General features: G+C 54.9%; 1 protein-coding gene across 12 annotated transcripts in view; it reads right to left on the bottom strand.

The window, feature by feature from the left end:
* Nucleotides 1-4,097: 4,097 nt before the first annotated feature.
* Nucleotides 4,098-23,778, bottom strand: part of SSBP3 (single stranded DNA binding protein 3) — a 143,334-nt gene continuing 123,653 nt past the window's right edge. For 6 of the 12 annotated variants that reach the window (XM_040978496.1, XM_040978499.1, XM_040978498.1 and 3 more), the window contains 11 exons: nucleotides 20,302-20,368; nucleotides 20,127-20,203; nucleotides 14,381-14,445; nucleotides 13,745-13,793; nucleotides 13,264-13,299; nucleotides 12,766-12,820; nucleotides 11,515-11,585; nucleotides 6,504-6,582; nucleotides 6,370-6,398; nucleotides 6,158-6,259; nucleotides 4,098-5,768 (listed from right to left, as the gene is read on the bottom strand). In XM_040978496.1, coding sequence (XP_040834430.1) covers nucleotides 5,739-5,768; nucleotides 6,158-6,259; nucleotides 6,370-6,398; nucleotides 6,504-6,582; nucleotides 11,515-11,585; nucleotides 12,766-12,820; nucleotides 13,264-13,299; nucleotides 13,745-13,793; nucleotides 14,381-14,445; nucleotides 20,127-20,203; nucleotides 20,302-20,368 — 660 coding nt within the window. In that variant the 3' untranslated portion in view covers nucleotides 4,098-5,738. Of the gene's footprint in view, nucleotides 5,769-6,157; nucleotides 6,260-6,369; nucleotides 6,399-6,503; nucleotides 6,583-11,514; nucleotides 11,586-12,765; nucleotides 12,821-13,263; nucleotides 13,300-13,744; nucleotides 13,794-14,380; nucleotides 14,470-20,126; nucleotides 20,204-20,301; nucleotides 20,369-23,778 lie in introns of all 12 variants that reach the window. The other 6 variants (XM_040978497.1, XM_040978495.1, XM_040978502.1 and 3 more) reach the window with 4 other exon arrangements.

Raw genomic sequence — 23,778 nt, 5'->3', positions numbered from 1 at the left:
TCTGTAAATCTACTCTTGCAAAAAAAAAATTTCTAAATAAATAAATAAAAATAGCATGGATTTGAACTGGCACTCTGATATGGGGACGCTGGTGTTGCAGGCAGCAGTTTAACCTGTAGAGTGTCTGACATGTAACAAGGGAGGACAGTACAGACTGGTGTGTACATCAGCGGCAGGTGTTTGGCACAGTGTTTAAGTGCTTGGGTTCAAGTCCTCGGTCCTCTGCATCTGATTCTAATTTTCTGCTATGGTATACCCTGAGAGGCAGTAGGTAAGGCTCAAATGCTTGGGCCCTTTATCTAATTGAAACGCAGAGTTGGTGAATCTTCATTTGCCAGTTCATTTCCCAAATGGCCTCAACAGTTGGCGCTGGGCCAGGCTGAAGCCCAGAGCCTGGAGCTACTTTGAGACTTGGGGCTTTAAAAGAAAGCTGCTGGGCCCAGCGTGGTAGCCTAGTGGCTAAAGTCCTCACCTTGTATGTACCGGGATCCCATATGGGTGCCAGTTCGTGTCCTAGCAGCCCCACTTCCCACCCAGCTCCCTCCTTGTGGCCTGGGAAAGCAGTGGCAGATGGCCCAAAGCCTTAGGACCCTGTACCCATGTGGGAGACCCAGAAGAATCTCCTGGTTCCTGGCTTCAGATCGGCTCAGCTTTGGCCATTGCAGTCATTTGGGGAGTGTACCATTGGATAGATCATCTTCCTCTGTCTCCTTCTCTCTGTATGTCTGACTTTGCAATAAAAATAAATAAATGTAAAAAAAAAAAAAAGAAAGAACTGCTGTTGGAGCGACAGGAGGGCAAGTGAGGCTGGGTATGTTCCAGGTGGGACCAGGAGCACTCCCCAGGAACATCTGTAAGGAAGCGAGGAGGGTGCTGTGGGGATGGAGGGCAACTGCAGCCTGGCAGACCCTTCAGAGAAAGTGTACAACTGAGCGCTGTTCCGAATGCAGCCCCTGCCTGGGAGGGGGCAGGGCAGCTCCCTGGGGTCCCAGGGAAGGTGCCAGGAAGGACTGCAGCTGTGAGCAATCAGCAGCTGGGTGGGGGTGCTGCTGGAGGTCACTCAGGTGGGTAGGTAGCCTTTGAATAAGAACCTGACTGTGGGGGTGGAGCAAGGGAAGATCCTGGGGGACAGTGGATAGCACAGTCCCTACCCAACCCTGGTCTCTGGGGACCTCTCATGGCTGCCGTGGAGTGGGCTGACTGCCCTAGGTTCCAGCCTGGCAAAAGCAATGTGACCCCTTTCTGTCACTTGGCTGTGCCCTCAAGCCTAACACATCCAAGCCCACATACAACATACAGTGGGTCTCCTTGTTGCCAACTGGACCAATTAGGGAACCCCCAAAGAGGTCAGGATTGGGGAGGAGACCTCCATAAAGAACAGCCCCAACAGTTCACTGTTAGCTTCCCAAATGCTTAACTCTGCCTTGGTCTGCTTGGAGCTGTTGATCCAGCAGGAAGTCATGGTCCCTGCTCCCTAGGAGTCCCCTGTCTGCAGGCCACACCTGACTGCAAGGCCAGTCTCCTTTGGACCTATGGCAGCAGGACCCTAGGAGGTCCCCTGTCCCCACCCTCAAGCACCCACTTGGGTGACAGTAACAGGTGTGAGCACCTGTGCTTACAGTGTCAGTCACTCCACGACCATTTCCCACAGCACCAACTTGGGTACAGTCCATGGCAGATGAGCACCCAGCCTGTCAGGGAAGGCAGGTCTCCCAGCAACAGCAGCAGGGCCCCTCCCTCACCACCCCCTGGATGACTTCCACCAACCTGTCCCTTCCCCCCAGAGCTGTACAAGCATCCAAATGCCAAGGGCTCTCCCTCCACCCGAGACTGCTCCACGACCTTGGTACCAGCGCTCACAGCAGCTTGCCACACTGAGCTTGGGTTTGTAGCCTTGAATGCTTGGGTCCCTGTACCCACATCAGAGCCCAAGATGAAGCTTCTGCTCCTGGTTTCAGTCTGGTCCACCCTGGCTGTTGTGGCCACCTGGGGAATGAAGCAGCAGGTAGATCTGTGTCTGTCTCTTCCTCTCCCTCCCTAACTCTGCTTTTCCAATCTATCAATCCAGGAAAGGGTGGGCTTCTGGAGGCCTGGGAGTGAGATCTCCATAGCCTTGTTAGGTCTGAGATGGAGGCAGGAAACTAAGGAGTGGCTCAGTGTCTGCCCAACTGCCAAGACCAGGACACCACAGCTGCCTGTGGCAGAAGCCCCAGCTGTCCGGGGACAGAGGGGACCTCTCCCAGCATCAGGCCTTCTGGCTCGTCCCCACTGTTTGCACCCATGGAGCCTGGGACTGGACAGAGCCCCCCTGCCTCCAGCTTGCCCCTACTCTCTGCCTGGCAGCTGCAGCTGAGCCCAGAATGTCCAGTAGCCATGCAGGTCTCTGGGGTCAGCGCCTGCCTGGAGTCCCAGGATGCACTCTGGGCTGGGTCTGGATTCTTGAAGCCAATCCCCACCTATCATGGAAAAGCAGAGGCTGGGGGTGAGGCAGCTTTCCTGGGGCCACCTAGGGGTCCATGCTGGAGTCTTGCTCTGGCTCTGTTCCTTGGCAGCTGCAGACTCCCTTGGGGCCCCTGCTGGGGTCTGCAGATTTGTTCCACTGGGTCTTGGGGATAGCGCTCATGGACTGGGCCAGGCCGGTTGGCCCCAAGCACCTATGGACAGTGTTGTCCCCTACAGGAAAGCAGCGACTGCGGCCTTAGGCCTGCTCCTTCTGCTCCTGGGTTCCAGCCACGGCCTCCAACTTCAGCTCTGTGTTGACAGGCAGGCTACTCCTCCCTGCTCCTGCCCTTACTGCCAACTGGCTCCCTTATGCTCACGGGTCCACTGCAGGGAGGCCAGGCCTGGCAGGGTGGTGAGAGAACAGCAACAGCTCTTTCCTCTCAGTCTGTCCCCCTGGGCAAGGCCAAGGCTGAACCAACAACCCTCACCAAGGCCAGGGTGGGGTGCAGACAACCCAAGGGCCCCGGGAAGAGTGCTCAGTATGGCACAGGCAGGTGTTGGGGTGCATGGCAGGGCTCGTAAGGCCAGACCAGTTTCTGTCTTTCATCAGGGCACCCCCTTCCCAGGTTGGTGGGAGCAGGGGTCAGTCCTGGTTACAGTCTCCGCACCTGTGCAGTAAGGACACAGTCCCCTCAAAGGTATCAGCTGGGGCGGCCTTGTCCAAGGCGATGAGGCAGACAGAATATTTTAGGTCCCTCCAGCTCCTCCCCATCACACCAATTTGGACGTGTCACCAAATCTTTGTCACCACAGTAGCCTTGATGGCTCACACACATACAAGGCAGTGCAGTGTACCAAGCTTCTGTCCCCACCCCGTCCATTGGAGACAAACCATCAGGTGAATGACAAGGATATAGGCAGTGCCAACTTGCCCATGGCCATACAGTGAGTCATGGCAAAGGACACAGGAGCCAAGGAGTCTTGCTTGCCATGTGGCCAGAGACCCTTGCACAAGGTCACCCTCTGCTGAGGGGGTGGGGTACACTCCCCATTCCTCTCCTCTTGAGAACTGAGAATGAGGGCTTGGGACTAGAGGTTAAGTCGAGAAGTTCCCACTCTGCGTTGTGCAGTACAGCTCGCCCTATCCCGCCTGGTATTTCCTGCCTTGTGCCTGCCAGAAATGGCCAACTCTACATCTAGCCTGGCCCCACTGGTCCACCTGCCATAGCCTGGAGAAGAAGCCTTCTAGAGTTCCAGCCAGGCTGTGCTATGCACCAAGCATCCCCAGCCTGGGACACTACCTCAGGATTCAAGCTCCAGCCCTGCCCAGCCTGCAAACGAGCCCGAGATGTGTCCTGCCATCAGTGCTTCAGGGCTGGGGGCCAGGCTGCGGCCTCTCAAGCGGCCCGAGTTCCCATGGGAAGCTAAGTGCTCTGGGGTGCTGGCCCTTATTGTAAGGAATACAAAACATCCCAGCAAGCTCACACATGGATGCAGACATGTGTGGCCGCAGGCTCTCCCACACAGTCTACTTTCTTCCCACCCAGTGACAGCAGCAGGTGTCCTGAAGCATCCTGATCAGGAAGTCACCTTGCCTTTCCTGATCTGCGTGTTCAATTCACAACCCCAGGGCCCCCAAACATGTCAGGAAGGGCTTGCGGAAAAAGATGTCCCTTTAATAAAACGTTTTTGACATATATCGTACACAAACTACAATGTATCATAATTACTTTTTTTTTCCTCTCTTAATTCAGAACCAGACTACAAGGTAAGAAAAAACACAGAAACAGCTACAATGTTCCCAATAATCCGCACAAGGTCTTTTTTCAGGCAGATGAGATCGCACAGAATATGATATACATGGATCAGAAAGGGGGTGGGGACAAAACAAAGACCAGCTACAGGGTGGGCGGGAGGAGCAAGGAGTGTAAATGTACAAAGAATCAGGGTGTCTCCAGGGCAAGACCCAAGGGTCTTGGCGAGAGGGCCGGAGCAGGTGAGGCGAGGCAGGCCCTGCGACGCCCCTGCTGGGAGGACCCAGGCCCCCCACCCCAAAGTGGGCCTGTCAGCGCTGGAGAATAAAAACCAGACTGGAAACAGCATGGCCATGTGGCTGTCACTGTTCCTCCCGCCCCCCACAGCTATGCCAAGTATTCCCCTCCAGTTCCAAGCATATACACAGCAATTCTGGTCAACAGCCCATTTTTCGAAAGAAGGAGAAAGAGGAGAGACCCCCCCAAAAATTCAGGATGCAGCCCACCCTGCCCAGTGCATGGGATGATGTCAAGCGAAGCTCCTGGGACCAGAAGGCGGAGGCCACAGTTTTCCACGTCCCGGGTCATAGCCATCCCAACGGTGGTGGCCTCTCCTGTGCTGACCACCACCCAGCTGGCAGGATTCTCGCTGGGAAGACAGGCCGAGTGAGGGGCGGCCGGAGGGGCAGGAGACTGGAGCAGGAGAGCAGGGGTACGGCAGCAGTCCCAGGGCCCAGGGGGCAGCTGTGGAGGTCTTGGCCATGGCATGGTCCTCTGCAGGTTCCCGCCCCTTGGTGAGCGTCGCAAACACCAAAATCCCCAAGTGGGCAAAGGTGACTTCCTTTTTTTTTTTTCCTGTTCCTAAAAAGGTTGTTTGAAAGAAACCACCAAGTGTAAACTGTCCAGTTTATTATTCTTAGTATTCTTGGATGGCTACAAACCCAGTGTGAAAGTTCATAACTAGACTAGCGTTCCTGCTGGGAGGGCGGGCTTCGGGACAGAGGCAGGGCTGCTGGGCTTGGTTTGGATTTTTTTTTTTCATTTTTAACTTTTTTTTAAAAAGAAAGCAAAAAGGTTGATTGGGGTGGGATGGGGTGGGATGGGGGGCTTGCTAGAAGCTTCCATTTAAAACATCACCCCCCAAAAAAAACCCAGAAAAAACAAAAACAAAACAAAAAACAAACAAAAAAGAAAAACAGTAACGGTAAAACCCCAAATAAACCAACAAAAAAAAAGTGTCATGTACAGAAAAGGGTCCGTCCGGAAAAGGTGAGGGGTGGGGTTTTTCTGGTCATTGACTTGAAGTATCTTCTTATTTTGAGTTCTGTCCTTCACGTTTTATGAAATAAAAAGTTCGGCCTTTTTATTGCATGAAACTAAGCTGGGGACAGGTGGACAGGTGGGGGCGTGGGGAGGGGGTTGAGGGGGATGGGGAGAGGTCTCCCCCAGCTCCTGGTCACCAACACCTCACTTCTTCTTGCATAATTTCCTGGCGTCTTCCCGCTGCCCGCAAGGCCGGCTCGGCGTCTCGGAGAGGGGCGGTCACACGCTCATCGTCATGCTTGGAGAATACTGCAAGGGGGAGGGGCAGAAAAGAGGAGCAGCTGTGAACACCCTGGGGTACAGTGGCCCCATGCAGGTCAGAGCGCACCACTCCTCTGGCTGGCGGCCTTGCCGGGGGTCCCGTGGGAATCAGCCCTCCTGGGAGAGCCAAACTGTAGGGAATGGAGGGCCTAGGGGCGGGAACATCCCTGGGGAACACGGGGCACCATGGATATAGACCCCTGAGCTATGTTCCATGACTATCCCAGCTGTCTGTGTGTGGGACAGACACGGATCAGATGGCTGGCAGGTCAGAAGCAACCCAAGTCAGGATGGGGCTGGGCGGGGGTGGGGGGGGTGGGGGGGTGGGGGGTGGTGTGTTCCTGCCAGCAGCAGGTGGGGGCGAGGGCAGGGCTTACATTGTCGTTCTGGAAGGAGTGGAGGAAGTTTCCGCCCAGCTCGCCATCGTCCCGAGGGGTGCCTGGAGGATTGCTAATGCCACTTATGTTGTTAGGAGAATTCTGCAGAAAGAGAGGACGCAGTGAGCCCACGGGTCCTGCTCTTGCCCCTGCAGCTGGGTGCTGGTGGGGCTGAGGAGGGTAAGGTGTGTGGGGGCATGCGGGGCACTCACTTTTGGAAGTCCATCTATGTCCCCTGACCCTGGAAGGAAAAGACAAACTCTTTCAGGCTTCTGCTCATGCCTGGAGGGCCTCCATCACGCCCCCTACCCCGCTCCCTGCCTCCCGCGCCCAGCAAACTCCTCACCTAACGATCCATTCATGTGGTGGGGCTCCATGCCACCCATGCCGCCCATCGGACCGTCAGAGCCGGGACCCATTGGGAACTGAAGGAGAAGCAGAGGGCGCGGTTCAGCGAGCTCAGACACCAGCAAGGCAGTTGGCCAAGCCAAGCAAGGCACCTGCTAGGGGTTGGGCAACGGCCAGTTGCTGCATCAGGATCTGCCCTTAAGAGACGGGATGGGAGGGCACGCCTCAAAGCCACAGGCATAGGTGTCAGGAAACTGGACCACTTAGCTCTGCTTAGACAGCCTGGCAAGGACCCTGGCCAGACTGTCCCTTCCTGGGGCACAGTGCACCTCACCAGCCAGTGCCTTGGGGAGTGGGGAGGAGCTGGGACGCACCAGGATACCAGTCCTGCCCCCATCTCACCAGTCTCCTTCCTGCTCTTCTCGGACACTAGGCGTTCTATGAAGGTGGATGGTGAGCAGGGGGAGAGCCTAGGGCATGGGCCAGAAGCATCACACCTTGGGCCATGGGGCTGGCAGGTCAAGGGCTCAAAAGTGGTGTCTGTTCTACCACCACTCTCAAATGAAGGTCAGAGAGCCCTCCCACAGCCATTGCCATGACTATGGCCACAGCCAGTCTGGACAGCTATGACCCAGGAAGGTATATGCTGCAAGGCGATGGAAGGGACAGTACTGGGACTGGCAGGCTCCGGGGCGGGATGCTGAGGACACACAGCTGAGTCCCATTTGGGCCTCAGCCTGGAGCTCACTGATACTGAACAACCCCACCCAAGGGCCGCAGGCAGCACAGGCTGGTATGGTGGCATAGTGTGGTAAGCTACCACTTGCAAGGCTGCCATCCTCACAGTGGAGTGCTTGCTCAAAGTCCTGTCTCCTCTGTTTCTAATCCAGCTTCCTCACGGATGTGCACAGGCAGGCAGTGGCCCGGCCCTAGCTGCTGTAGGCATTTGTGGGGAGGACCCAGCAGATGGAAGACTTTGCACTCTGCCTTTCACAAAAACCAATGCATTTCTTCAAGAAATGTGGCTGTGGCTTCATAGGGAGGCAGAAAAGTTGGAACAGGCTCCATGGAGGAGGAGGTATAGCACCAAGAACATGGAACAGAAATGTGGGCAAGCAGAGTCAGACCCAGTGAACCTGCAGCGTGAGGCTGGGACTGCAGGGGCCTCCCACTCCTGGACCACCTACTGCATGGGGTGGGTAGAACCCTGTGTTCCCCAGTCCCTAAAGGCAACTCGGGCCACCTGGTAACAAACTGCACATTGATGCCCCCAAGTGACGTGAGGATAGTACCTGCGCAGGACGCTGCTACCTACACCAGACTTGAACTGCCCCAGACCTCACAGTATGAAAACACTAATGCCAACGTCAGCACTTCAACTCTGCTGCCAGCATCCCACATGGGCACCAGTTAAAAATCCAGCAGCTCCACTTCTGATTGAACTCCTTGCTAATGTGCCTGGGAAAACCGTGGAGGAAGCCTCAAGTGGTTGGGGCCCTTGTACGATGTGCTAGTCCCAGAAGTTCCTGGCTTCCTATGGGCCCAGTACACAGAAGACCTCTCTCTTCTATCAAATCTGTCTTTCAGGGGACCAGCACAATGGCTCTGTAGGCTAATCCTTCACCTGCAAGCACTGGCATCCCATATGGGCACACCCATTTGTGTTCCAACTGCTCTACTTCAGATACAGGTCCCTGCTAATGGCCTGGTCAATCACTGGAGAATGGCATACAGGTTCTTGGACCCCTGCACCTGTGCAGGAGACCCTGAAGAAGCTCCCAGCTCCTGGCTTTGGATTCGCTCAGCTCTGACCGATGCAGTCATTGGGGAGTGAACCAGCAGATAGAAGATCTTTCTATCTCTTCTTCTCTTTATAAATATGCCTTTCCAACAAAAGTAAGTCTGTATGATTTAGCAGGAACAAGGTCGTGGCCATCACTACCAGCAGCTTGGTGACCTTTCCAGTCAGCAGCCCACCCCCTCCCAGAGACCTGTTCACCTACTTGCTGTTTCCAGATACTCCATACACATGGAATCCCAGAACCTTCCATGGCCTACTATTTTCTTAGCATATTTGCAAGGTTCCCGAGGCTGCCTGTACAGTACCTTCCTCATCCTGAGAAAAAGCCCAGCTGTATGGACAGCACACACATGACTGCGCCATGCACTGGCTGATGGGACATCACGCTGTTTCTGCACTTTGGCTGCTGTGACCAATGCCACTTGGGACATTCGTGAACCCATCGCTGTGCTGGGCATTAGGTCACGTCTCTTTGGCAGACACCTGGCAGTGTACTGGCTGGCCAGGGTGTCATTCTACATTTACTTTCTCAGGAAACTCTGTTCTTGTCTGAAGTGGCTGCACCATTTCACGTTCCCATGGGCAGAGCACCAGAGCTGGACTGGAGGTGGAACAGCCAGGACTTGAACTAGTGCTCCTGTGGGATGCCAGCAGCATCACGTGCAGCATGACCCGTTTGCATCATGAGGCTGATCCAGTGCTTTCTGTGCTAACATTACATCTCTGACTACTGACTTTCCTCTCAGTGCCACACTCAGGGTCTGACATAAACTCCATCCCATGCACGCTATGCTCTTATTCAGTATGCATAGTACTGCTTCCTGGTATTCCCCCAACATGTGAGCACCCCACTAAGTGCGCCCTTGGCCCGAGAACACCCACACGTGGAGGACTGTAGATCCTTCTCCTTAGCACGAGCTTTTAGGTTTCTGGGGGTTACTCCAGCTGCTAAGATGCCCACCCCTCTCCATATCTAGAGCTGAGCCCTGGCTGATGTGTGGCCTCTCAGCCAAGGCCTGCATGGCTGTTCACCTCTCAGAAAAGCCAGCCAGCCCTAACTGTCACGTCCATTGTTTGCAAACGCCCCTGGGCATCCTGGAGGCCCCTGTAAGCTCCTCTTCCAAGACAGTGCTAGAGCACAGGGCTAATGCGCATGCGTAAGGTCCATGCTGGATGCCAGGTGAAAACAGACGAACAAGGTCTTTGCACTTGGGTCCCTCCTGGCAACCTCTTCGGAGACCTCTTGTGATGGGTTTCATTGTCAATCCCTGAGCTGTCATTTTTGCTGCGCATGAGGCAACTTCTCCATTCCCATGAAGTCACAAATCTCACCCTCCCTCTTCTTCTGCACAATTTGGGGGAAATTACAAAATGACCCAAAACGTTCATTCAGAAAAAAAAAAAAAACCCTGAAAACAATGGCAGGATCAGCCAACCCTCTGTGGTTGGGTACAAGGTGCGCAGGGCAATTCACGGGTGAGCTGTTTCCGTTCACAGAGATAAGACACTTCTGGACTGAATGAAATCTGCCGTGCACTATCTGCCAGGCACGCTGATGGACAAGGGAGGTCACAGTGTGCTTGAACAAAACAAGCTTCCAACTTTTCTGCAGTTTCTTTACAAGCTGCCCTCCAGTGTTTCAGCCACTGTCTCCTCAAGCTGCTGGGACTCTTGTCACCATCTGAGCATGACCTGTTGCTCTGAGAACGTGTGGCTGCCGGAAACTCAGGCAGAGACAGTTCCCCAGAAGGGGCCCCCGTGGGTCACTGCCACACCCCATTCTTCTGTGGCTTTCACGTGTGGCCTCTGATGGCATGGAACCTCCCTCTTTTATGATACAGTCCAGGGAAGGAGGGGCTGACAGTGCTGGTGCCAGGGGCGCCCAAGGTCATTTGGTAAGGGCCAGTTTTGAGCAAGCCTGGGGGTCTCCTAGGAGCATGAGGAGGTGACTCTGCCTCCTATCCTGACTCAGGAGCCTTCATCTCCAGCACACATGCCCAGCCACTCTCTGCATTGGGCATTGTGGCACAGCCCATTGTTCTGGCTCTCCACCTGCCTGATCTGGCTGGCTGCACCCTTCCACCATCCCTGTAATGACATGGCTGCACGGTCCTCTCTCACAGTAATGTGTGCGTCACACTGGTGCCAGCTGTTCCCACTATAATCCCAAAGAACATGGCTACAACACCCACCATGTGCCACCACAAAGCCCACTGGCAGGCCAGTTGCAGAGGTGGGTCTGACCGCCATCTGAGACCAGGTGATATGGGCAAGCCTCCATGGAAGACGCTGAGTCACTGCTGCCAGCAAGGGAGGCAGGTTGGCAGTGCCACTTCCCGCTGATGCAAGCATAGCTCTTGCGTCCAAGCCCGGGGATCAGGATGAGTGTTCTGTTTTCCCACCCAACCATCTGCAGCCATGGCCAAAGACCAGGCATGTGCCTTGAGATCTCTCAGGATCCAGGGATGCTGAGAGGGGTGGCAGTGAGGCTGGGGCTGGGATAGGCATGGTGTATACTTTGCACACTATCCAATTACATGACCCAGCTACAGCTACAGCGGCAAAGGCAGGTGCAGGCCCTGGCATGAGACAGCCCACAGGCAGTGGCTCAGATGCTACCCCAGGGACAAAACCAGAGTGCCTCCAAAGGCCGCCTGCCCACTCCCTGGCTCTGCACACCCTGGGTTCCCCAAGAGCTCAGCTGTATGTGGCGGAGACTCCAACCAGTCTCTCCCTGGGGAACTTTGTGGTTAGGGGAGAGATGCAGGCTGCCATTGCAGCAGTGGGTCCTGCCCACTGGGCCAAGGCAGCACAGGAGGAAGAGTGGGAGCAGATGGATGGGAGCCGGTGCAGGTGCAGTGGGAGCTGGCAGAGAGGGAAGGACCAGCGGATGCACAGCCATCAACAGGTCCTGGAGTCACACAGCTCACAGGCCTGAGAGGGCGAGGGACTGCCCAGGGTGGCACTATGGTCAGGGAAGTATCCAGGCTCTCTTGCCGACCACAGGGGCGGTGTTTACCCCGCCTCCCCCAGCAGCAACCCAAGCGCCCAGCCACCCCCTCTGTTAGTCATTCTCCTGCCAGTTTGTTTTTATTCATCTCTGGTAACAAATGGCTGAAATCAATTAAACTGGCTTTCCCCTCAGCTGATGAAGTTAATTATGATTTGTTATGGTATCTGATATGCAAATGACGAGAAGCGCACTTACGTTGGCGCGGCTGCCTCCGGGCGGCACGGGATTAATCATTGTATAGATGTTGTCACTGGAATTCGTGGAGTCTGTAGGACAGCAGAAAGCCCCCCGCCCGTGGAGGTGATTAATTTCTTTCTTAATTAAAACAAACTCGTAGCACTTGAACCCATTCTTTTGTATTTTATCACCTAAAATTTTCACTAAGTACCACCATTTTCTGCCTAATTTGTATTTAATGAAGATTCACCAAGTTTTTAATCAAAGCAAATTCAACTGTGAAAATCACCCAACCCCGAAAACCAAGGCGCTTGGGAGGTCTCGAGTGGGGCATCATCCTACCTCAAGCCAAGCTGGTCCCTGGAGGCCACCTGACACAGTGCAAGGGGACGGTGGGACCCCTGCTCATGGCCTGCCTGTGTTACCCTCTGTGGCTCAGCCAGGGTCAGTGACCCGATCAGGCATTAGGGTTCCTGTGCCAGCCGGCCGGGCAGGAAGAGAGGCCGCAGACACATTCCCATGCGCAGCGGCTTAATGTGACCCAGTCTGAATGTAGGTCACGCAGCTTATCAAAATGCAGCAGCAACAAGAGGAGCCGGCGCGGGAGCCGAGGACCATGCAGCCACTGGCTCCACCCCTCGGCTTTGCAAGCTGGCCCGATACGTGGGGCTGAAGCGGGGGCTGTGGGAGCGTATCTCTGGCTCCCCAGTTAACCAGTCAAGTCTCCTTCGGACACTGCTAGTGGGTTTGTGTCAGGAGCAAGCCCCACATTTTTAAGACCGAAGTCTGACTACCTCTTGTTTTTTGCTCTATGGGGTGGGCAGGGACTGCATGCTAAATTTCTTCTAGCTGGCTGCTCTGCTATTCTTAGCTGGGGAAAAAAAATAGCTGATACTGTGTGTGTGCACACATGTACGTGTGTGCATGCATGCAAACCTACATGGGAATACCTGTGGCCTCTTCTGACTACAGAAAAAGACCAACTCAGGATGTCCGACACAGAAGTCCCAGGAAGCCTGAGCGCCCTGGGAGCCTCCCTCGTTCTACATCCAAATGTCAGGAATCCTGGAGCTCCAGTTGGTCCTAAGCCCATTCCCGGACCTGCCCGGCCCTGTCCCACACAAAGCGCACCCGAGAACCAGGCACAGGGGGACCTGGCTAGGGCCACCCAGCGGGCGGCAAGGCCTGTCTTGGTGCCAGCCCCCAGAGTACCTGGCAATCACTATTACACCCCAACCCCTCACTTCCAGGGCCTTCAAACCCTCTTACCTGCAGGACTAGGCATGATGGGCGTTCCTGGGGGGCCGCCACCACCGGGGGGTCCCTGTAGATGAGACAGACATGGGAGTCAGATCCCCTGATGATAAAATGTGGGAAAAGCCTATCACACTACTCAATCAGCATTGAGTGCTCTGGGGGGGTCACCCACCTAATCCCCTCCAGTGCTCACTCAACCACAAAGTTCAGGCTTAGGGAGTGGAGGGGAACTGCCCTGGGCTGCCCTTTCTTTCTTCAGACTGAGAGGCAGCTGTGGTGTGCACGTGCGCGTGTGGTGTGTATACATGCTCCTGTGTGCGCATGTGTAGGGCCAGCTGGGAAACCCCAGAAGAGGGCAGCCCGCTAGGTTGGCCTTGGAGGTTCCCAGGCCACCTAGATCTTTTGGGTCAGAATGTATTTCACAAAGAACTAAGCAGGGTCTCATTGGTTCTCCTGCACCTTTGGGTCACACCAAGCCAGATGCACAACATTCTCAACCTCCACACTTACCACATAGGTACCGGGCGATGAGGAGGAGTACGGAATCTGGAAATAAGGAAGGAGTAGGGTCAGTGCTGCTGCCTCTGACAGGTAGCACCTCCAGTCTTCTCAAGAGAGGCTCAGGCACCTGGCGGGTCAGCTACTGGCTTCGCCCACAGGGCTAGGGACCCTAGTCCAGCCTAGTCCTCTCTGCTATGCACCCCACCCCCATGCCAGAAAGCCCTTCTCCTTTCCTTGAACATTGGATGCCAGCCCTGCTGGTGGGGAGGATAGCACTGGTGCTCCCCGTGAACATTGCTCCCTGAGCCTAGACTGCCAGCTGGGAGCTGAGGGTTTCTGCATGGTGCCAGGGTGCTCAGGGACCAGGCCCCAGTGCTCCAGCATGTCCCTCTGGGGTGGGTGCCCACACACAGCCCCTCCCTGTAGACCTCCTCTTTCTCCCAGGACAACTACCCTGGCAGCCACCACCCTGCCAGGGCTGGGTACTCACTGAGTTAGCACTGTTGGGATTGGGCCAGGGTCTGCCGGCTCCGGGGCCCCTGGGAAGACAGAGAGAGAGAGAGAGAGAGAGTGAAGATGCAGCTCTGGCCCCATAGGTGCAGGCAGAATGGGGGCTGGTGCCACTACCAGGAACCTAGAGGGCAGTGGCTTGTGGTTGCAAACCTGCGGACTCCTTTAAACCCCAGGTAGGGTTTGCACAATTCAAAGCCCCTGTAAGTCTCAGCGCATCAGAAACAATGTGTCTAAAATGATGTCCCACATTCCCGGAGGAGTCCACAAGCTCCCACAAAAAGACCAAAAAAGGGCCCAAGCACCAAGGGCTAGAGGTGGATGACACCAAGCTTCAAACTTTAGCCTGCCACTCAAAGCTGTGTGAGTGTGGGCAAGGGCCTGCACCTCTCTGTGCTCCGAGGCCTTGACACGTGTGGAGCAGAATGGCTGAGCGCCTCACAGGGTCATCATGAGGATGACACAGGCTGAGCCCACACAGCAGGCTCAGGGTGGCCAGGCCAGGACACACAGCACCTCTTGTCACCGGGACCAGAACATCCCCATTCCTGGAGGAGGCAGCTGAGCCCAGCTGGGCATCGGCAATGACACCCGCAGAGGGCGGGGTTGGCCTTACATGTTAATCCCGGGCATGGCGGGGCCGAGGGAGTTGGGTGGTGGTCTCATGCCGCTGCCATAATTCTGCAACGATAACCAAGGGTCAGTCTGTGAGAAGGAGGAGGGAGCCGGATGGGGGAGGGGGGAGACAGAACAGAACAGAAGTGACACGGTTAGTCTGTGAAGAGGATCCAGGGGGAACACAGCACACGGGCCAAAGTGGGGGAGGAGCATGAGGACAAGCCAGCACAGAGGGACAGGCGCCACGTGCAATGTATGCTCAGGAACTCCAAGATCCTGTCCTCAAGACCTGTGGCCTACTAGCCGGCTGCTGCCATCCTGGGCACTTCCACACTCTGTGGCACCGTCCCCACACGGTAGCAGGCCAAGGAGTGGGTAGGCCTGTGCCACAGGTATGTGCCATGGCAGCAGCAGGTTCATATAAGGCCTGATCCAGCAGGTGCAGATGGCACTCTCCCCCTCCCTCCAGGGCCCAGGCTGGAATGTCCTGGCCTCTGGCTTCTGATTTGAGCCATGATAGGCTCCCCTCATTTCTTCCACTGGACTCTGGATACCCCCCTTGAAAGTTGGGCATTGTGGATTTTTTTAAGATTTATTCAGTTTTTTGGAAAGATATATAAGATTTACAGAGGGAAGGAAAGACAGAGAAAAAGATCTTCCACCTGCTGGTTCACTCCCCAAATGACTGCAATGGCCAAAGCTGAGCTGACCCAAAGCCAGGAGCTAGGAGCTTCTTCTGGGTCTTCTACATGGGTGCAGGGTCCCAGGGCTTTGGGCTATCATCTACTGCTTTCTCAGGCCACAAGTAGAGAGCTGGATGGGAAGTTGAGCAGCTGGGACATGAACGGCGCCCACACAGGATTCTGGCACGTGCAAGGTGAGGATTTAGCCACTGAGCCATCATGCCAGGTCCAGCGACTGTGTCTTAAGGACCACACCCCCTTGGTGCAACACCAGCACAGCCTGGTCCGCAGTACAGTGTCATGGTAGCAGGGGAGAAGAGGCCATAGAGGAAGGCACGTGAGCCTGGTTGTGCTTCTGCTCAGACCTGGTGGGATTCTGTGGCCAGGGCATGGTCAAGCATCTGCTGCTTACGCTGAGCAGGCAGCATGTGTCACCCACCCATGGTCTGCTTCCATCCTTGGCATGATGCTTCTCATTTCACAGAGACTAAGAGGGGAAAGGTTTGCCTCAGGTCACAGTGAATGGTGCAGCTGAGTTCACACGGGACCTGCCAGTCCCCGGTCTGCTTCCAGAGGGGCTGACACAGTTGCTGACACAGACACAGACGACGACAAGAGCAATGCCAGGCTGTATAAGAGCAGAGTCAGAGTGGGGCAGATGGTAGTGGAATCCTCTGGAAGCCAGCACGCAGCACACACAAAAGTGGAAATCACTGAGGCATGGGCAGTGGTCAGACAGAGGTCCGGGTGGCAATCAAAGCCTGGAATTGGCAGGCAGTATGCATGCATGAGTGTGTGCGTGTGTGGGGAGGGACCCTCAGCATGGTCACACTTCCTAATGACAATGCTCACCGTGTGTGCTGGGAGGGACCCTCAGCTTGGCCACACTTCCTAACGACAATGCTCACCGTGTGTGCTGGGAGGGACCCTCAGCTTGGCCACACTTCCTAAATGATGACAATGCTCACCCAGTGCCAGGCAGTGCCGCATGCTAGGCTATGTGCCACTTCCTTGTGGTTGTCATGGCAACCCTTTACCGTCCTCACTTTAGAGATTAAAAACCTGAAGTTCAGAAGTGGAGTGACAGCTCCGATGCACAGGGATGATGGTTCTACCTTTATAGCCACAGCACATGCCCACCACCCCAAAATTGTACTGTCTAGAAAATGGGGCCAGAGCCCTGTGTGCCCAGCTGTGGCTGCCAGTCACACACAAGGAGTGGCAAGGTCCCTGCACTGCTGGACGCAGCCTGTAGACCCTCAGTGTTTCTAACGCCCTTGCTGAGGCCCACATGTAGGCCACTATACCCCTCCTCTATAAATCTCAGCCTACTCTCCTCCATACCTGCAGTGCACAATGCCAGCCCCTCTGCAGGAGCCTCATCTCCACTGTATACCTGGCTGGGTAGAAAGGTCTTCCAGATAGAGTGGGGTCTCCAACAGGACTGCAGCTACAGCCTCCCCACCCTCACACACCAACCCCCTGCCCAGAGACCCCAGTTCACTGAGTGGCACTCAGACTTATAGTTGATCGTTGCTAGCTGGAAGGCTTATGGTGGCCTACTCTGTGTCCCTAAATGACACCCAGCTTTCAGGAGCCTCTCTTTCCTCCCTTCCGACTTCACAAGGGACACTTCAATGGCCCAGAGATGTCAGAGATGGGACTCAAGCTGCCACAGAGTGAGTCAGCAGTGCAAAGTAGGCTGACATCAGGCTTAGGGGAAAGTTTCTGAACCAACCTTTCACCTGCAGCCCGGCAGAGGCAGCCTCTCTCCTCCCAGTCCCTGCCTGCCTGCAGCCCTGGGCTTCAGAAAGCAACATCAGTGATGCTGTGCAAGAGGTGGTCACAATGATTGGGGCCCAGATGGTCCCCCATCATCTGCCACCTGCACTGCTAGCTGAGCAGCATGGTGCTGGGGTGGTGATGGCCACAGTTGATGACTCCTCCATTCTTGGTTCTCAACCTTACTGATCCAGTCAGGAACAACATGGGACTCTCACACCTCGTGGTCTTAGCTCTGCGCTTTGCCAGGCCCATAGTGACACAGGAAGGACCTAAGCAATGGGTAGTGGCTGGGGCCCTGAGGTTAGGGCTGTTGTTACCTCCTGCAGCTTCCTCCTAGGACCCCTCCCCAGCCTCCTCATCTGTCTTCTTCTGCGGCTGGGGCTCTGAGGCACTGAGCTCCAACAGGCCCTGCACTGCCTTGGGAGTCACAGGCTCCTCTGCAACTGCAGGCAAGTCAAGACGGTGATCTGACTTCTCCAACCAAGACACCAGGGACAGGAGGGGGTGGCGCTGGTGGCACCATGGCTGCCATGAGCCATAGCAGCGCTGTGTTCTCACTACTGGCATCTAGCCAGGAGCCCCTGCAGGGCCAGCGTCATCCTAGCAGAACTCAACCTATATAGGATAGCCTCTATCACAACCGCAAGAGTCTTCCCTGCCCTCTCTCTCCTGAAGTGGGCTTTAGTTTTCTTCTTTCCTAGCTCACTCTCCATAACTAAAATCTAGTCCAAGGCCATGTTCCAGACCTGCCCTGGAAGTGCCTGCTTGCTTGTCTGGCTTCAGCCTGGCACCTCTCATCCCCAGATGCCACAGCCACACTGCTGGCTCTCAGCCACCTGTTGTGAGCTGAACTGGGTCCTCCCCTAGTTCAGATGTGGAAGTCCTAACCCCCAGCACCTGCAGGTGTGAGAGTGTGCACAGACAGGACTTCTACAAAGGTAACTGGGGTAACTTGTGGTTGTGTGGATGGACCCGAATCCTATATTAACTTGTTGTCCTGGTCAAAAAGAGATGAGGATACAAATACAGCACGAACATGGCCATCTGGGCCTGCACAATGGGTCATTGGCTAATTCTCTCCTTGCAAATGTCAGGATACGTGTGCTGGTTCTAATTCTGGCTGCTCCACTTCCCATCCAGCTCCTGTTTGTGGCCTGGGAAAGCAGCAGAGGATGGTCCAAAGCCTTGGGACCATGTACCCAATGTGTAAGATCTGGAAAAAGCTCTTGGCTTCAGCTCAGCTCAGCTCTGGCCACTGCAGTTATTTGGGGAGTGAACCAGTGGATGGAAACTTCCTCTCTCTTCTCTCTGTAAATATGCCTTTCCAACGAAAATGAATAAAGCATCTTAAAAAACAAAACAACCCTCAGTACAGGGTGGTCTCTGGACTACTGCACAGACCTCAGAGAAAAGCGGTGTGATATAAAGTGAAACAAAGACCAGAAGAGAAACATGTGGGGAGGGGTGAACTGCCTTACTCCAGGTAGCATCTCTCTGCCTTCTGGGATTCCAGAAGAGCCTTTCTGGGTTCAGGTGGCCCTGCAAGGCAAGATCTCACCACCAGGGCTCTCATCTCTTTAGAGTGTGCCAAGCGGGCATGCTGGACTGGCAGCCAGGAGCACAGACATGCTGAGACAGTCGCTGAGCCAGGAGGAAGGCCCTAACTTCCAGAACACTCGGCTCTCAACACAAGCTCTGCTAACAGCCACTTCCAGTTTCTGAAGTATGAGCTTACCAAACTGCTATGGACTTATCCAGAAGAAATAAACAATAACAAAGAAATCTTAAAAGCCACCACCTAGCCCAAGGAGCTGGTGTTATATCCTTAGCACGGGGAATGGTGTGCCCTGTGCTAGGTGCCACGCCAAGAACCTGATCCTCTTCCCCATTCTGTTCTCACTTCCATTTTACAGGCATGGCTGCTGAGGTGCATGTTCCTTGCTTTAGACTCTTCGCTCCCTGAATGACCTGATGCTCCAGGACCTGAACCCCTAAGGTCACGGCTGGCCCCTACACCAAAGTACATGATTATCATTTGGGGGCCCTCTGCTCTCAGCCCCCAGCCTGGCCCACTTGAGAGCAGGAGGGTGAATCCTCCACTGTGGAGCTCTGGGGAAGAAAGAACCAAGAGCCTGGCGTCTTCTAGAATTCCTTCTACGATTATGAGGCCAGCAGAAGCCAAGGCCTTCCAACACCCCAGTGCCGGACCCATGGAACAAGAATGCAGGGATGTGAGGGTGGCAGGGGGCAGACAGGTCAGAGTAGACCTCAAGCTCCTCCCGACTGCCCCCAGGGGAATCACAAGCATGGGGTGGGGCCCAAAGAATCCCCAGAGGAACGCCCAGCCAGGGCAGTGTGCAGACAGGGAAGAGCCGCCAATGGCCTTTTGCTCCGCATTCTGGTCCAGGGTCCCAGGTCCCTGGCCTTCTTTAAGGTGGACAAGTCCTGCAGACCTCCCATGGAGGGTGAGACTCGGCAAATCCCTGCCAATTTCAGGAGGGCGGGAGCAGCTGTGAGAAGGTTCTAGGGCAGGCCCAGCCTCTGTGCCCTGTAGGTCTTTCCCGCTCAGGGGTTAGGAGCTGGCAACGCAGGGAGGCTAAAGTTACAAAGAAGTATCCGGGACACTGGGAATGGTTTCTTTCAGAGGTTTCTGTAATTTCCTTTCTGGCCATGGAGTCCTGTGGCCATAAGCAGTCACAGACATGAGTTGGGGACACGGACCTAGCTCATATGTATCTCCTCCGCCCGGGGAACCGCACACACAGGCAGACTTACTCCAAGTCTGAGGCCTGCTGGAACCCACAGGGATTCAAGAGATCCATCCAAGTTTAGACAGTGAGCAGCAAGACAGGGCTAGGATCTATGTGTCTGCTCATCGCACCAATGGGTCACAACAAGTTGGCTTATGAGTCACTTCAATGTACCCCAGCCAAGGTGGAAGGTGGCTCTGGGGGCCTATATCTCATGGCTCAGGACCCTCTGCCCTTCAATGACCTGAGACCACATGCTAGGACAGCCCTTCCGTAACCTAAGAGTCTGCCCACAGGAAGCTTCTCCAGGTACCTCACGGGTCCTCTACTGGATCTGTAGCCTATAGCAGGCTGCCCTTGGTTATGTGTGGCAGCAGGTGGAAAGGGAGCCAGCCCTGCCCATGAGAGCTAACAGGTGAAAGACACTGACAGAGCAGAGGCAAGGCAGGGGAGGATAGAAGGCAGGTGCACAGGTGGCTGGGGACACGGGGGGGGGGGGGGGGGTAAGGGGCACAGGGCTGCTTACCTGTGGGCCAGGCCCCATGGGCCCCATGCCTCGGGGAGGGTTCATTCTCTGCATCGATCCTCCCATGTTGGGGTGGCCTGAGAGAGGGAGAGGGAGAGGGAGAGAGATGAGTCATGGGTTACCAAGGAGGAGGGGAGGAGCCCTCTGGATGATCAGTGTACCCCCTCCTCTCTACCTTGTTGCCGCGTGGGATCCATGGAATTGGGCAGCAATGGCTGTGTCCCAGGAACTCCTCCTGGAGGCTGAAAGAGACAAAGACCCAGGATGCTCTGTCAGCATCATACCCTGGCTTCCCCAAATGCCCCTTGGGCCCCTGCAGGGATTTCCCCAGGTCGTTCCTGCTGCTTGTCCCAGGGATAAAAGCCAACCCAAGCTGGCATCCTCAAACTGCAGTGTAGGTGGGGTCAGAGCTCTGGCTATGGGAGAGGAGCCCTGTTCTGCTGTCTGCGCACCCTGAAATGAGGCAAGCTCAAGCAACTCATCCAAGCTGTCTGGAACACCTCAATGCCCATCTGTACTTTCGCTTCAAGCAGCTGTTAATTTGGTTTATTTCCCTTGGGGAATCACTGGGACTGCGAGGGCCAGAACCTTAGCCTAGGAGCCTCTTCTAAAGTGAATGGGACAGGATGTTGGGATGGTTGTGGGTTGAGCCATTGTCTGTGAGCCCATATGGGCACTGGGTTCATGTCCTGGCTGTTCTATTTCCAATCCAGCTCTCTGCTAATGCAACTGGGAAAAGCAGCAAAGACAGCCCAAATGTATGAGCCCCTGCTCTCCATATGGAAGACACAGATGAGGCTCCTGTTTCCTGCCTGCTCCAGCACTGGCTGGATGTTGTAGATGTCAGGGAAGTGAATCAGTGGATAGATCTCTCTTTGTAACTGCTTCCAAGAAAAACAAAACAAAAAAAAAAATTACCAAGGAAACAGGTCTATCCTAAGAGCACAAGCAGGGATGAACACCCAGGTGCCTGACTTCCTGTTCATTTCTACCCATGTAATATCACCTTCTGGCCTCTGTGGGAAATAGGGACCAAAAAGGGAGATGAGAGGCAAGAGGTGCAAGAAATAGCATGGGTCAATAGGTGCTGACGCAACTACTGTTGTGTTTTTGTTTTTTAAATTTATTTTTATTGGAAAGGCAGATTTACAGAGAGAGGGAAAGAGATCTGGCTCAACGGCTGAAGCTGAACTGATCCAAAACCAGGAGCCAGGAACATCTGAGTCTCCCATGCGGGTGCAGGGTCTCAACGCTTTTGGGTCATCCTCTACTGTCCTTCCAGGCCACAAGCAGGGAGCTGGATGGAAAGTAGAGCAGCTAGGACATGAAGTGCATACATATGGGATTCCGGCATTTGCAAGGGGAGGACTTAGCCATAGTGCTGGGCCCTGCTGCAACTACTGTTAAGCAGGTGGGGGCTGGTGCCACAGTGGGCGAGGCCATGAAAACCCATCACAAATACCTTACTGAGACTGCCGCTACTGTGCTTCTGAAGAAGCTGGGAGCAGCCTCCTGCCAGGACCTTCTCCCCTCCCCTAGGGCTGGAAGGGATCTCTTACTCCAAGATCAGAGGCCTCTGTGGGCAGTGCATTTGAGAGGTCTCCATCTCTGACTGGGCACTCCCTGACTCAGGCGCCATGGGTTTTGGAAGGAGGTGGTAGAAGCAAAAGCACCATCCCTGGGCTTCAGCACAGGGTGAGCATGGGTGGCTGAGCAGTCAAGAGTTGCCCAAGTGTTGCCCTGCCTGACAGTGATGGAGCAGTGTTTGTAGTGCTCACAGCTGACCACCAAGCCCATGCAGGAAACACCTCCTCCTTGGTTTCCCCTACACCTGCTGCACATCAGGATCCTAGCAGCAAAGCTGGCGACTCGCTCCCCTCCCTGGGGAGGCCTTGAGCTGGGACAGTGCAGTGTGCCACCGAGGTGTGTGACAAACAAGGAGAGGTTCAAATACAAGGAAGCAGAGAAACCGTGGCTTGGTCTGTGGGTGTAAGAACAGGTGCAGTGTTCATTCCAGGGTGACAGTCGCTCTAGGGCTGACAGGGCCCCTGAAAGTGAGTCAGCTCTTCCCCCATTGCACCACGGGACAAGGCAGAAGAAACATCTGTCTGGGAATGGACCAATGTCAGCTGCTTCTACAGGCTCATTTTAACCTGCCTGGCCAGTCCAGCTGGCAGGCTGCAGCTCTGCTGGAGTGTGCAGTGCCATGGGAGGCCATCTGACTGCATAGCCAGGCTCGCCTGCAACCACTGCATGCAGCCCCCAACTCTATGTCAGGGTGACTGGCCTGGCACGGCCTGGAAGCAGAGCCATCAGCTTCCAGCTTCAACTCTGTCTTCAATCACGGGGTCCATTTACAAGGGGCATAGCCTCCTGCTCGACTTCCTCTGGGTTAACTCAGGGAATCCAAAGAAAGCCCAGGGCTACCACCTGCAGGAGGGGGCATGTCCCTCTCTGCTGACCCTAACAAGCTGGGAAATCAGAGCCAATTTCTAATAGTAGAGGTGGGAGATCGGAAGGGAACTAGTCTGTGGTGCATGGAAGAGATGACAGTCTTGATCCTCCATTCACCACCTGGTCTCTGCTCATGCTGAAGGCCTGAATAGAAACACATACGCTCATACAAGGCCTTCTCTACATCCCTTTGTAGCTGGCAGGAGGGCCATGGAGAGGGTCTGCTCTTTCCAGCTGCAATGTTGCACCTCTGAGAGCTAAGGGTGTGGGTGTTGGAGACCACACTGGGCCTGGATCCCCGTAGGAAGTCATCTCCCAGGACTGGCACGTTGGCTCAACTGGCTAATCCTTCACCCCCCCATCCAGCTCCCTGCTTATGGCCTAAGAAAACAACAGAGGATGGCCCAAAGCCTCGGGACCCTGCACCTGTGTGGGAGACGTGAAGTAGTTCCTGGCTCCTGTCTTTGGATCAATTTAGCTCTGGCCATTGTGGCCATTTTTGGAGTGAACCAGCAGATGGAAGAACCTCTCTCTCTGTCTGTCCTCTGTAAACTTGCCTTCCCAATGAATAAATCTTAAAAAAAAAAAGTCAAGTCCCACTCTGGTCTCTGCTTCCTCATTTGGATTGTGTCCAGGGGCTCATTCCTATTCCAACAGCTGGGTTTCTAATACTTCTTGTCCCAAACTGTCTTCCTCATGTGACATGGCAGCAAAGGAGATGGACACTTGACCCTGAAACTGGAGGCCCCGAGTACCAGCGTCTGTCTGCAGGCCTGCCACGTCCCACTCAAGCTGAGAATGGAAAGACTCCCACCAGGTAATGTGGGTCTGGCTGGTGCTAAGCTCCAGGTTCAAAGGCAGCAAGGGCTGCATGCCTGGAGGGTCATGTCATCATTTGGAAGACTAAGAAAAAAGAATTCTTCAGTATGGGAAGTTTTTCCTGATGTTGTTTTAAAGTCACCTTTAAGTCTGTCAAATTTCCAAACAGGTGTCTTGCCTCTTCATTGCTGCCCACACTGCCCTGGCTTGGGGGCATCTCCATGTCACCTCCAACTGCCAACCACGAATTTAGCAGAAGGCATGGGGTCCCAGGCCACATAGCCCTCATGGTCTACACCAATGACAGCAACAAATCCTGCCTTGTTTCGAGTGGGGCCCTGGAAATCCAGGCAGACATCATGCATACCCTCCTGCCCCT

Source organism: Ochotona curzoniae, unplaced genomic scaffold (genome assembly GCF_017591425.1).
Source record: "Ochotona curzoniae isolate NIBS_2020 unplaced genomic scaffold, NIBS_Ocur_1.0 contig_291, whole genome shotgun sequence".
NCBI lineage: Eukaryota > Metazoa > Chordata > Mammalia > Lagomorpha > Ochotonidae > Ochotona > Ochotona curzoniae.
Note: the sequence above shows the minus strand (reverse complement) of the source record. Positions and strands in the feature narration are given on the sequence as shown.